The sequence below is a fragment of the Bombina bombina genome, chromosome 4 (genome assembly GCF_027579735.1).
Source record: "Bombina bombina isolate aBomBom1 chromosome 4, aBomBom1.pri, whole genome shotgun sequence".
NCBI classification, from domain to species: Eukaryota; Metazoa; Chordata; class Amphibia; order Anura; family Bombinatoridae; genus Bombina; species Bombina bombina.
The window spans coordinates 836,968,636-836,982,452 of NC_069502.1; the positions used below are offsets into that span (position 1 = coordinate 836,968,636).

Consider the following 13,817-nt stretch of genomic DNA (forward strand, 5'->3'; position numbering starts at 1 on the left):
GGCCGCTAAACGTTGCAGCGCACCACACTTGTATTATGCCTTGCAGTGAAGGGGTTAATTAGTTAGCCTGTAGGGAGCTTGAAGGGTTAATTTTAGCTTTAGTGTAGAGATCACCCTCCCACCTGACACATCCCACCCCCTGATCCCTCCCAAACAGCTCTCTTCCCTCCCTCACCCCACAATTGTCCCCGCCATCTTAAGTACTGGAAGAAAGTCTGCCAGTACTAAAATAAAAGTTTTTTTTTAAATATATTCTGCTGTGTAGGATCCCCCCCTTAGTCCCCAGCCTCCCTGATCCCCCAAAGAGCTCTCTAACCCTCCCCCCACTATTTGCCCCCATTTTGGTAATTGGCAGCTGTCTGCCAGTACCCACTTTGCAATCAAATGTGGTGTTTTTGTAAAAAAATAAAGCCCACTTTTTCTGTAGTGTAGCTGCCCCCTCCATACCCTACCCCCTCCCTGATCCCTTTTTTAGTTGTTAAATATCCCCCTCCTCTACCACCCACCACCCTCTCCCACCACTTCAAATTTACAAATGCCTTAGATTGCAGCCGTGCATGCGCACACACTGGATAACCTCCAGAAGTTTCCCAGTGATGGACCGCCCACCCTTCTCCCTGCAGCTGCTCCCACCCTTTCTGCATTGGTGTGCCAAAAATAGTGTCTCAATATCGAGGAATCACTGCAATACCTTGAAAGCGGCTGGAAGCGATCAGAATCGCTTCCACAGCTTGAAACCCCTATGGACGTACAGGGTACATCCTTTGTCATTAAAGGGACAGTCAACACCACAATTTTTGTTGTTTAGAAGGATAGATAATCCCTTTATTACCCATTCCCCAGTATTGCAAAAACAACACTGTTATATTAATACACTTTTTACTTCTTTGACTAACTTGTATCTAAGCATCTTCTGACCGCCCCTAATCACATGACTTTTAGTTATTATCTATTGACTTGCATTTTAGCCAATTAGTGCAGTGTCTGCCACTAGCCACGGGCGTGATCACAATGCTATCTATATGGCCTACATGAGCTTGCTCTCCCCTGCTGTGAAAAGTAAATAAAATAGAGGCGGCCTTCAAGGGCTTAGAAATTATCATATGTACCTCCCTATGTTTAGCTTTCAACTAAGAATACCAAGAGAACAAAGCAAAATTGTTGATAAAAGTAAATTGGAAAGTTGTTTAAAATGACATGCCCTATTTGAAAAATGAAAGTTTTTTTGGACTTGACTGTCCCTTTAACTGACCATTTTTGTAGGATGTACCCTGTATGTCCTTGGTCGTTAAGGAGTTAATAATAGTTTACTTCTGATTAAAACATTTCCCACATTCAACACGTGAAAATGCTTTCTCTCCTGTATGAATTTTCTGATGGCTTCTAAGAGTTGATTTTTTTTACTAAAACACTTCCCACATTCACGACATGAAAATGCTTTATCTTGTATGAATTATCTGATGTCTAATAAGAGTCGATTTGTCAGTAAAACACTTCCCACATTCACCACATAAAAATGCTTTCTCTCCTTTATGAATTCTCTGATGATCAATAAGAGTTGATTTCCAAGTAAAACATTGCCCACATTCAGAACATGAAAATGCTTTCTCTCCTGTATGAATTTTCTGATGGCCTCTAAGAGTTGATTTGTCAATAAAACACTTCCCACATTCAGAACATGAAAATGCTTTCTCTCCTGTATGAGTTCTCTGATGTCTAATAAGAACTGATGTCAGAGCAAAACATTTCCCACATTCAGAACATGAAAATGCTTTCTCTCCTGTATGTATTTTCTGATGGTTTCTAAGAGTTGATGTCTGAGCAAAACATTTCCCACATTCAGAACATGAAAATGATTTCTCTCCTGTATGTATTTTCTGATGGTTTCTAAGAGTTGATTTCCAAGTAAAACATTTCCCACATTCAGAACATGAAAATGCTTTCTCTCCTGTATGAATTTTCTGATGGCCTCTAAGAGTTGATTTGTCAATAAAACACTTCCCACATTCAGAACATGAAAATACTTTCTCTCCTGTATGAATTCTCTGATGTCTATTAAGAAATGATTTCTGAGCAAAACATTTCCCACATTCAGAACATGAAAATGCTTTCTCTCCTGTATGTATTTTCTGATGGTTTCTAAGAGTTGATGTCTGAGCAAAACATTTCCCACATTCAGAACATGAAAATGCTTTCTCTCTTGTATGTATTTTCTGATGGTTTCTAAGAGTTAATTTCAAAGTAAAACTCATCCCACATTCAGAACATGAAAACATATTCTCTCCTGTATGAATTTTCTGATGGTTTCTAAGAGTTGATTTTAAAGTAAAAGACATCCCACATTCAGAACATGAAAATACGTTCTCTCCTGTATGAATTTTCTGATGGTTTCTAAGAGATGATTTCCAAGTAAAACACATCCCACATTCAGAACATGAAAATGCTTTCTCTCCTGTATGAATTTTCTGATGTCTCATAAGAGTTGATTTCTGAACAAAACATTTATCACATTCAGAACATGAAAATGCTTTCTCTCCTGTATGAATTTTCTGATGTCTCATAAGAGTTGATTTCCAAGTAAAACCCTTCCCACATTCAGAACATGAAAATGCATTCTCTCCTGTATGAATTTTCTGATGTCTCATAAGAGTTGATTTCCAAGTAAAACATTCCCCACATTCTGAACATGAAAATGCTTTCTCTCCTGTATGTATTTTCTGATGGTTTCTAAGAGTTGATTTCAAAGTAAAACACTTACTACATTCAGAACATGAAAATGCGTACTCTCCTGTATGAATTTTCTGATGCGTCATAAGAGTTGATTTCTTAGCAAAACATTTCTCACATTCAGAACATGAAAATGCTTTCTCTCCTGTATGACTTTTCTGATGTCTAATAAGAGTTGATTTGTCAATAAAACATTTCTCACATTCAGAACATGTAAATGCTTTCTCTCCTGTATGAATATTTTGTTTTAAAAGATTTGATTTCTTGGTAAAAAAAATCCCATATTCAGAACATAAATTTTCCATGTTGCTTCTTTGATTTTGAAGAAGATTGAAACAAGTATCTGTATTTTCACCATGGCTAGGACTAGGATTACTGAAGTTTGTAAATTCACCTGTTAAAATATACAATGGGATTAATGTTGGTTATTAATGACATAATTATTATATTTTGAGGACATTTCAACTGTTATGAATGAGGGTCTACCACAAGAGTAAGAGGCAGGCTATGACCCCCTACACCTTTCCCTAGCTTCATGCTAATGCTTAAAGGGATATGAAACCCAACATTTTTCTTTCATTCAGATAATACAATTTAAAAAAGTTTCCAATTTACTTCTCTTATCAAATGTGCATCATTCTCATGTTATTCTTTATTGAAGAGATATCTAGGTTAGCAGCTTGCACATGCCTGAAGTACTACATGATAGGAAATTAGTGCTGCAATCTAGTGCTCTTGCTAAGTTGTTGCAAAACTGCTGTCATATAGTGCTGCAGACAGGTGCACACTCCTGAGATTACACTCCTGCTTTTTAAACAAAGGAAAACAAGAAAACTAAGAAAATGTGATAATAGAAGTCAATCAGAAAGTTGTTTAAGAATATTTTATAGCCAACATTAAAGGGACAGTCAAGTAAAAAACATAATTTATGCTTACCTGATAAATTTATTTCTCTTGTAGTGTATCCAGTCCACGGATCATCCATTACTTGAGGGATATTCTCCTTCCAAACAGGAAGTTGCAAGAGGATCACCCACAGCAGAGCTGCTATATAGCTCCTCCCCTAACTGCCATATCCAGTTATTCGACCGAAAAAAGACGAGAAAGGAGAAACCATAGGGTGCAGTGGTGACTGTAGTTTAATTAAAATTTAGACCTGCCTGAAAAGGACAGGGCGGGCCGTGGACTGGATACACTACAAGAGAAATAAATTTATCAGGTAAGCATAAATTATGTTTTCTCTTGTTAAGTGTATCCAGTCCACGGATCATCCATTACTTGTGGGATACCAATACCAAAGCTAAAGTACACGGATGATGGGAGGGACAAGGCAGGAACTTAAATGGAAGGAACCACTGCCTGTAGAACCTTTCTCCCAAAAACAGCCTCCGAAGAAGCAAAAGTATCAAATTTGGAAAATTTGGAAAAAGTATGAAGCGAAGACCAAGTTGCAGCCTTGCAAATCTGTTCAACAGAGGCCTCATTTTTAAAGGCCCAGGAGGAAGCCACAGCTCTAGTAGAATGAGCTGTAATCCTTTCAGGAGGCTGCTGTCCAGCAGTCTCATAGGCTAAACGGATTATACTCCGAAGCCAAAAAGAAAGAGAGGTTGCCGAGGCCTTCTGACAAACAGGTTAGATGTTTGGCGAAAATCTTTAGTAGCCTGTAAGTAAAACTTCAAGGCACGGACTACGTCTAGATTATGCAAAAGACGTTCCTTCTTTGAAGAAGGATTAGGACATAATGATGGAACAACAATCTCTTGATTGATATTCTTGTTAGAAACCACCTTAGGTAAAAACCCAGGTTTTGTACGCAGAACAACTTTATCTGAATGAAAGATCAGATAAGGAGAATCACAATGTAAGGCAGATAACTCAGAGACTCTTCGAGCCGAGGAAATAGCCATCAGAAAAAGAACTTTCCATGAAAGAAGTTTGATATCAATAGAATGAAGGGGTTCAAACGGAACCCCTTGAAGAACTTTAAGAACCAAGTTTAAGCTCCATGGAGGAGCAACAGGTTTAAACACAGGCTTAATTCTAACTAAAGCCTGACAAAATGCCTGAACGTCTGGAACTTCTGCCAGACGCTTGTGTAAAAGAATAGACAGAGCAGAAATCTGTCCCTTTAAAGAACTAGCTGATAATCCTTTGCACAAACCCTCTTGGAGGAAGGACAATATCCTAGGAATCCTAACCCTACTCCATGAGTAATTCTTGGATTCACACCAATGAAGATATTTACGCCATATCTTGTGGTAAATTTTCCTGGTGACAGGCTTTCGTGCCTGTATTAAGGTATCAATTACTGACTCGGAGAAGCCACGCTTTGATAGGATCAAGCATTCAATCTCCATGCAGTCAGTCTCAGAGAAAGTAGATTCGGATGATTGAAAGGACCTTGTATTAGAAGGTCTTGTCTCAGAGGCAGAGTCCATGGTGGAAAGGATGACATGTCCACTAGGTCTGCATACCAGGTCCTGCGTGGCCACGCAGGCGCTATCAATATCCCCAATGCTCTTTCCTGTTTGATTTTGGCAATAAGACGAGGGAGCAAAGGAAACGGTGGAAACACATAAGCCAGGTTGAAGAACCAAGGCGCTGCTAGAGCATCTATCAGTGCCGCTTCTGGGTCCCTGGACCTGGATCCGTAACAAGGAAGCTTGGCGTTCTGGCGAGACACCATGAGATCCAATTCTGGTTTGCCCCAAAGGAGAACCAATTGAGCAAACACCTCCGGATGGAGTTCCCATTCCCCCGGATGAAAAGTCTGACGACTTAGAAAATCCGCCTCCCAGTTCTCGACACCTGGCATATGGATCGCTGACAGGTGGCAAGAGTGAGTCTCTGCCCAGCAAATTATCTTGGAGACTTCTGACATCGCTAGGGAACTCCTGGTTCCCCCTTGATGGTTGATGTAAGCCACAGTCGTGATGTTGTCCGACTGAAATCTGATGAACCTCAGTGTTGCTAGCTGAGGCCAAGCCAGAAGAGCATTGAATATTGCTCTTAACTCCAGAATATTTCTTGGGAGGAGTTTCTCCTCCTGAGTCCATGAACCCTGAGCCTTCAGGGAGTTCCAGACTGCACCCCAACCTAGAAGGCTGGCATCTGTTGTTACAATTGTCCAATCTGGTCTGCGAAAGGTCATACCCTTGGACAGATGGGCCCGAGATAACCACCAGAGAAGAGAATCTCTGGTTTCCTGACCCAGATTTAGTAGAGAGGACAAATCTGTGTAATCCCCATTCCACTGACTGAGCATGCATAATTGCAGCGGTCTGAGATGCAGGCGCGCGAATGGCACTATGTCCATCGCCGCTACCATTAAGCCGATTACTTCCATGCACTGAGCCACCGTGGGGCGCGGAATGGAGTGAAGAACACGGCAAGCATTTAGAAGTTTTGATAACCTGGACTCCGTCAGGTAAATTTTCATTTCTACAGAATCTATTAGAGTCCCTAGGAAGGAAACCCTTGTGAGAGGAGATAGAGAACTCTTTTCTTCGTTCACTTTCCACCCATGCGACCTCAGGAATGCCAGAACTATCTCTGTATGAGATTTGGCAATTTGAAAGCTTGACGCCTGTATCAGGATGTCGTCCAGGTAAGGAGCCACCGCTATGCCTCGCGATCTTAGGACCGCCAGAAGTGAGCCCAGAACCTTTGTAAAAATTCTTGGGGCTGTAGCCAACCCGAATGGAAGAGGTACAAATTGGTAATGCCTATCTAGAAAGGCAAACCTCAGGAACTGATGATGATTCTTGTGAATCAGAATGTGAAGGTAGGCATCCTTTAAGTCCACTGTGGTCATGTACTGACCCTCTTGGATCATGGGTAAAATGGTTCGAATAGTTTCCATCTTGAATGACGGAACTCTGAGGAATTTGTTTAGGATCTTTAAATCCAAAATTGGTCTGAAGGTTCCCTCTTTTTTGGGAACCACAAACAGATTTGAATAAAACCCCTGTCCTTGTTCCGTCCGCGGAACTGGATGGATCACTCCCATTACAAGGAGATCTTGTATGCAGCTTAGGAATGCCTCTTTCGTTATCTGGTTTGCAGATAATCTTGAAAGGTGAAATCTCCCTTGTGGAGGAGAAGCTTTGAAGTCCAGAAGATATCCCTGAGATATGATCTCCAACGCCCAGGGATCCTGAACATCTCTTGCCCACGCCTGGGCGAAGAGAGAGAGTCTGCCCCCTACTAGATCCGTTGTCGGATAGGGGGCCGCTCCTTCATGCTGTCTTAGAGGCAGCAGCAGGCTTTCTGGCCTGCTTGTCCTTGTTCCAGGACTGGTTAGGTTTCCAGACCTGCTTGGATTGAGCAAAAGTTCCCTCTTGTTTTGAAGCAGAGGAAATTGATGCTGCACCTGCCTTGAAATTTCGAAAGGCACGAAAATTAGACTGTTTGGCCTTTGATTTGGCCCTGTCCTGAGGAAGGGTATGACCCTTACCTCCAGTAATGTCAGCAATAATTTCTTTCAAACCAGGCCCGAATAAGGTCTGCCCCTTGAAAGGAATGTTGAGTAATTTAGACTTTGAAGTCACATCAGCTGACCTACGCGCCTGGATGGCGAATCCGGAATTCTTAGCCGTTAGTTTAGTCAAATGAACAATGGCATCAGAAACAAATGAGTTAGCTAGCTTAAGAGTTCTAAGCTTGTCAACAATTTCAGTCAATGGAGCTGTATGGATGGCCTCTTCCAGGGCCTCAAACCAGAATGCCGCCGCAGCAGTGACAGGCGCAATGCATGCAAGGGGCTGTAAAATAAAACCTTGTTGAATAAACATTTTCTTAAGGTAACCCTCTAATTTTTTATCCATTGGATCTGAAAAAGCACAACTGTCCTCAACCGGGATAGTGGTACGCTTTGCTAAAGTAGAAACTGCTCCCTCCACCTTAGGGACAGTCTGCCATAAGTCCCGTGTAGTGGCATCTATTGGAAACATTTTTCTAAATATAGGAGGTGGGGAAAAGGGCACACCGGGCCTATCCCACTCCTTACTAATAATTTCTGTAAGCCTTTTAGGTATTGGAAAAACATCAGTACTCACCGGCACTGCATAGTATTTATCCAGCCTACACAATTTCTCTGGCACTGCAATTGTCACAGTCACTCAGAGCAGCTAACACCTCCCCAAGCAATACACGGAGGTTCTCAAGCTTAAATTTAAAATTAGAAATCTCTGAATCAGGTCTCCCCGATTCAGAGACGTCACCCACAGACTGAAGCTCTCCATCCTCAGGTTCTGCATATTGTGACGCAGTATCAGACATGGCTCTTACAGCATCTACGCGCTCTGTATCTCATCTAACCCCAGAGCTATCGTGCTTGCCTCTCAATTCAGGCAATCTGGATAATACCTCTGACAGGGTATTATTCATGATTGCAGCCATGTCCTGCAAAGTAATCGCTATGGGCGTCCCTGATGTACTTGGCGCCATATTAGCGTGCGTCCCTTGAGCGGGAGGCGAAGGGTCCGACACGTGGGGAGAGTTAGTCGGCATAACTTCCCCCTCGACAGACCCCTCTGGTGACAATTCTTTTATAGATAAAGACTGATCTTTATGGTTTAAGGTGAAATCAATACATTTAGTACACATTCTCTTATGGGGCTCCACCATGGCTTTTAAACATAATGAACAAGTATCCTTTGTTTCAGACATGTTTGTACAGACTAGCAATGAGACTAGCAAGCTTGGAAAACACTTTAAAGCAAGTTAACAAGCAATATAAAAAACGTTACTGTGCCTTTAAGAGAAACAAATTTTGACAAAATTTTAAATAACAGTGAAAAAAGGCAGTTACACTAACAAAATTTTTACAGTGTATGTAACAAGTCAGCAGAGCATTGCACCCACTTGCAAATGGATGATTAACCCCTTAATAACAAAAAACAGAATTTATATTTACCTGATAAATTCCTTTCTCCTACGGTGTGTCCGGTCCACGGCTTCATCCTTACTTATGGGATATTCTCTTCCCCTACAGGAAGTGGCAAAGAGAAACACCCAGCAGAGCTGTGCATATAGCTCCCCTTAGTCTCCGCCCCCCCAGTCATTCGACCGACGGTTAGGAGAAAAAGGAGAACCATAGGGTGCAGTGGTGACTGTAGTTTGGAAAAATAAATTTAAACCTGACTAAATGCCAGGGTGGGCCGTGGACCGGACACACCGTAGGAGAAAGGAATTTATCAGGCAAATATAAATTCTGTTTTCTCCTACATTGGTGTGTCCGGTCCACGGCTTCATCCTTACTTATGGGAACCAATACCAAAGCTTTAGGACACGGATGAAGGGAGGGAAACAAGTCAGGTAACCTAAACGGAAGGCACCACTGCTTGTAAAACCGTTCTCCCAAAAATAGCCTCCGAAGAAGCAAAAGTATCGAATTTGTAAAATTTGGTGAATGTATGCAGAGAAGACCAAGTCGCTGCCTTACAAATCTGTTCAACAGAAGCCTCATACTTGAAAGCCCATGTGGAAGCCACAGCCCTGGTGGAATGAGCTGTAATCCGTTCAGGAGGCTGCTGTCCAGCAGTCTCATAAGCCAATCTGATCATGCTCTTTATCCAAAAGGAAAGAGAGGTAGCAGTCGCTTTTTGACCTCTCCTCTTACCAGAATAGACAACAAACAAGGATGATGTCTGTCTGAAATCTTTAGTTGCTTGTAAATAGAACTTTAAAGCACAAACCACATCCAAATTGTGTAACAGACGTTCCTTCTTAGAAACTGGATTAGGACACAGAGAAGGAACAATAATTTCCTGGTTAATATTCTTATTAGAAACAACTTTTGGAAGGAAACCAGGTTTAGTACGCAAAACAACCTTATCTGCATGGAACACCAGATAGGGTGAATTACACTGCAAAGCAGACAATTCAGACACTCTTCTAGCAGAAGAAATAGCAACCAAAAACAAAACTTTCCAAGATAGTAACTTAATATCTATGGAATGTAAAGGTTCAAACGGAACCCCCTGAAGAACTGAAAGAACTAAATTTAGGCTCCATGGAGGGGCCACAGGTCTGTAGACAGGCTTGATTCTGACTAAAGCCTGTACAAACGCCTGAACGTCTGGCACGGCTGCCAAACGCTTGTGTAACAAAACAGACGGAGCAGATATCTGTCCTTTTAAAGAACTAGCTGATAGACCTTTCTCCAATCCTTCTTGGAGAAAGGATAGTATCCTTGGAATCTTAATCTTGCTCCATGAGTAATCCTTGGATTCACACCAGCAGAGATATTTCCGCCAAATCTTATGGTAAATCTTCCTGGTGACAGGCTTTCTAGCCTGGATCAAAGTATCTATGACTGAATCCGAAAAACCACGCTTCGCTAGAATCAAGCGTTCAATCTCCAAGCAGTCAGTTGCAGAGAAACTAGGTTTGGATGTTCGAATGGACCTTGAGTTAGAAGGTCCTACCTCAAAGGTAGCTTCCATGGTGGAACCGATGACATATTCACCAGGTCTGCATACCAAGTCCTGCGTGGCCACGCAGGAGCTATCAGAATTACCGAAGCCTTCTCCTGTTTTATCCTGGCTACTAGCCGGGGGAGAAGAGGAAACGATGGAAAGACATAAGCTAGATTGAACTACCAAGGCGCCACTAAAGCATCTACTAATGTCGCTTTGGGATCCCTGGACCTGGACCCGTAATGTGGAACTTTGGAGTTCTGACGTTACGCCATCAGATCCAGATCTGGAATGCCCCACAGTTGAGATAACTGGGCAAAAACCTCCGGGTGAAGTTCCCACTCCCCCGGATGGAAAGTCTGATGACTCAGATAATCCGCTTCCCAGTTGTCCACTCCTGGGATGTGAATTGCTGATAGATGGCAGGAGTGATCCTCCGCCCATTTGATGATCTTGGATACCTCCATCATCGCCAGGGAACTCTTTGTTCCCCCCTGATGATTGATGTACGCTACAGTCGTCATGTTGTCCGACTGAAATCTTATGAATTTGGCCTCCGCTAGTTGAGGCCACGCCCGGAGCGCATTGAATATCGCTCTTAATTCCAAAATGTTTATCGGGAGAAGAGATTCTTCCCGAGACCAAAGACCCTGAGTTTTCAGAGAGTCCCAGACCGCGCCCCAGCCTAGGAGACTGGCGTCGGTCGTGACAATGATCCACTCCGGTCTGTGGAAACTCATTCCCTGAGACAGGTGATCCTGAGACAACCACCAGAGGAGCGAGTCTCTGGTTTCCTGGTCCATTTGTATCTGGGGAGACAAATCTGCATAATCCCCATTCCACTGCTTGAGCATGCACAGTTGCAGTGGTCTAAGATGAATTCTGGCAAAAGGGACTACGTCCATTGCCGCAACCATTAGATTGATTACCTCCATGCACTGAGCCACAGAAGGTTGAGGAATGGCATGAAGAACTCGACAAGCATTTGAAAGTTTTGACTTTCTGACCTACGTCAGAAAAATTTTCATCTCTACCGAGTCTATTATTGTTCCCAGAAAGGGAACCCTTGTGAAAATTCTTGGAGCAGAGGCCAATCCGAAGGGAAGAGCCACAAACTGATAATGTTTGTCCAGGAAGGCGAACCTTAGGAACTGATGGTGAACCTCGTGGATCGGAATATGCAGATATGCATCCTTTAGGTCCACTGTAGTCATGTATTGACCCTTCTGGATCATTGGTAAAATTGTTCGAATAGTTTCCATTTTGAATGATGGAACTCTGAGGAATTTGTTTAGGATTTTCAAATCCAGAATTGGCCTGAACGTTCCCTCATTTTTGGGAACCACAAACAGGTTTGAGTAAAAACCCAGTCCTTGTTCTGCTTTTGGAACTGGGTGTATCACTCCCATCTTTAAAAGGTCTTCTACGCAATGTAAGAATGCCCGTCTCTTTGTCTGGTCTAAAGACAAGCGAAACATGTGAAACCTTCCCTTTGGAGGAAGGTCCTTGAATTCTAGGAAATACCCCTGAGAGACAATCTCTAAAGCCCAGGGGTCTGGGACATCTCTTGACCAAGCCTGAGCAAAGAGAGAGAGTCTGCCCCCTACCAGATCCGGTCCCGGATCGGGGGCTATCCTTTCATGCTGATTTGGTAGCAGCAGCAGGCTTTTTGGCCTGTTTTCCCTTGTTCCAGCCTTGCAATGGTTTCCATTCTGGTTTGGGCTGGGATGCATTACCCTCTTGTCTAGAGGCTGTAGAGCTAGGGGCCGGTCCGTTCCTGAAATTGCGAAAGGAACAAAAATTAGACTTATCTTTTGCTTTGAAAGGTCTATCCTGTGGGAGCGCATGGCCCTTTCCCCCAGTGATGTCTGAAATAATCTCTTTCAATTCTGGTCCGAATAGAGTTTTACCCTTGAAAGGAATATTAAGCAATTTTGTTTTGGACGACACATCCGCCAACCAAGATTTTAGCCAAAGCGCTCTGCGTGCCACTATTGCAAACCCTGAATTTTTCGCCGCTAATTTTGCTAATTGAAAAGCGGCATCTAAAATAAAGGAATTAGCCAACTTCAGTGCGTGAATTCTGTCCATGACCTCATCATAAGGAGTCTCCTTCTGGAGCGAATTTTCTAGTTCATCGAACCAAAAAGACGCCGCCGTGGTGACAGGAATAATGCACGAAATTGGTTGTAGAAGGCAACCTTGCTGAACAAAAATTTTCTTAAGTAACCCTTCTAGTTTTTTATCCATAGGATCTTTGAAAGCGCAACTGTCCTCTATTGGTATAGTTGTGCGCTTAGCCAAAGTTGAAACTGCCCCCTCAACCTTAGGGACCGTTTGCCATGCGTCCCTTCTGGGGTCCACAATGGGGAACATTTTATTAAATATAGGAGGGGGAACAAATGGTACACCTGGCTTCTCCCACTCCTTAGTCACTATATCCGCCACCCTCTTGGGTATCGGAAACGCATCAGAGTGCACTGGTACCTCTAAAAATTTGTCCATTTTGCACAATTTTTCTGGAATCACCAAAGGATCACAATCATCAAGTGTAGCTAGCACCTCCTTAAGTAGGGTGCGGAGGTGTTCTAGCTTAAATTTAAATGCAATGGTATCAGTCTCTGCCTGCTGAGAAACTTGCCCTGTGTCAGAAATTTCTCCCTCAGACAGGCCCTCCCTCACCGCCAACTCAGATTGATGTGAGGGTACCACAGATGAATTTTCCCCTGCGTCTGTTTGCTCATCCTCTGTATTTAAAACTGAGCAATCACGCTTTCTAGGAAAAACTGGCATTTTTGATAAAAAGGCTGCTAGAGAATTATTCATTACTGTTGCTAATTGCTGCATAGTAACAGCCATAGGCGCGTCAGATGTACTAGGTATCGATTGCGCGGGCAAAGCTGGCGTTGACACAGAAGGAGAGGAAGATGAACTATCCCCACTACCTTCATTTAAAGACTCATCTTGGGCAACTTCTTTAAAAGTGACAGTACTGTACTTTATTTGTTTTGATGCTACTGCGCATTTTACACATACATTTAATGGGGGAACCACCTTGGCCTCCATGCACACAGAACATAGGCTATCTGAAGGCACAGACATGTTAGACAGACTTAGGCAGAGTTTTAATGCAATAAAAATTATTTTATACAAAACCGTTACTGTCTCTTTAAATAATAAAAGTGTACACTTTATTACAGAATTGTCAGAAAACCATCAAAGAAATATCCGATCTTTATGAAATTTTCATCACAGTGTCTTAATGCTTAGAAAGTATTGCACACCAATTTTCAGACAATTTAACCCTTAAATGCCCAAACCGGAGCTAATAATAGTAATTAACTGGTTAAAGACACTACAGTCCCACGCCACAGTCTCTACTGCAGCGTTTTACCTTCCTTAGGGGTTATTCAGATAAGTAATAAGCCTCACTGAAGTCCGTTTTCAATGTAGATACTCCACGTGAAGCTGCATGAACTGCCTAGAGAAAAAGCAACTGCGCAACTGAGGCGCGAAAATGAGGCCTCCCCCCTCTGCATTCCGGAGTGAAGGGGCCTTTCTGACAAAATTAGGCGTCTAAACAACTGCCAGGCGTAAATAAAATTCCCCAAAAGTGTTTAAGTCTGAAAAGAACACTTAAAATGTCACATAAACCTGATAAAAGGTAAT

The 13,817-nt window shown here is 42.6% G+C and overlaps 1 protein-coding gene across 3 annotated transcripts in view; it reads right to left on the reverse strand.

The window, feature by feature from the left end:
• LOC128657208 (oocyte zinc finger protein XlCOF6-like) overlaps window positions 1–13,817 on the reverse strand; it is a 135,721-nt gene that overhangs the window by 11,525 nt on the left and 110,379 nt on the right. The window contains exon 9 of one of the 3 annotated variants that reach the window (XM_053711463.1): window positions 453–3,121. The exons of the other annotated variants lie outside the window; for them this stretch is intronic. Within the exon in view, the coding sequence (XP_053567438.1) occupies window positions 1,440–3,121 (1,682 nt within the window). The 3' untranslated portion in view covers window positions 453–1,439. Of the gene's footprint in view, window positions 1–452; window positions 3,122–13,817 lie in introns of those variants that run through there. 3 annotated transcript variants of the gene reach the window in all.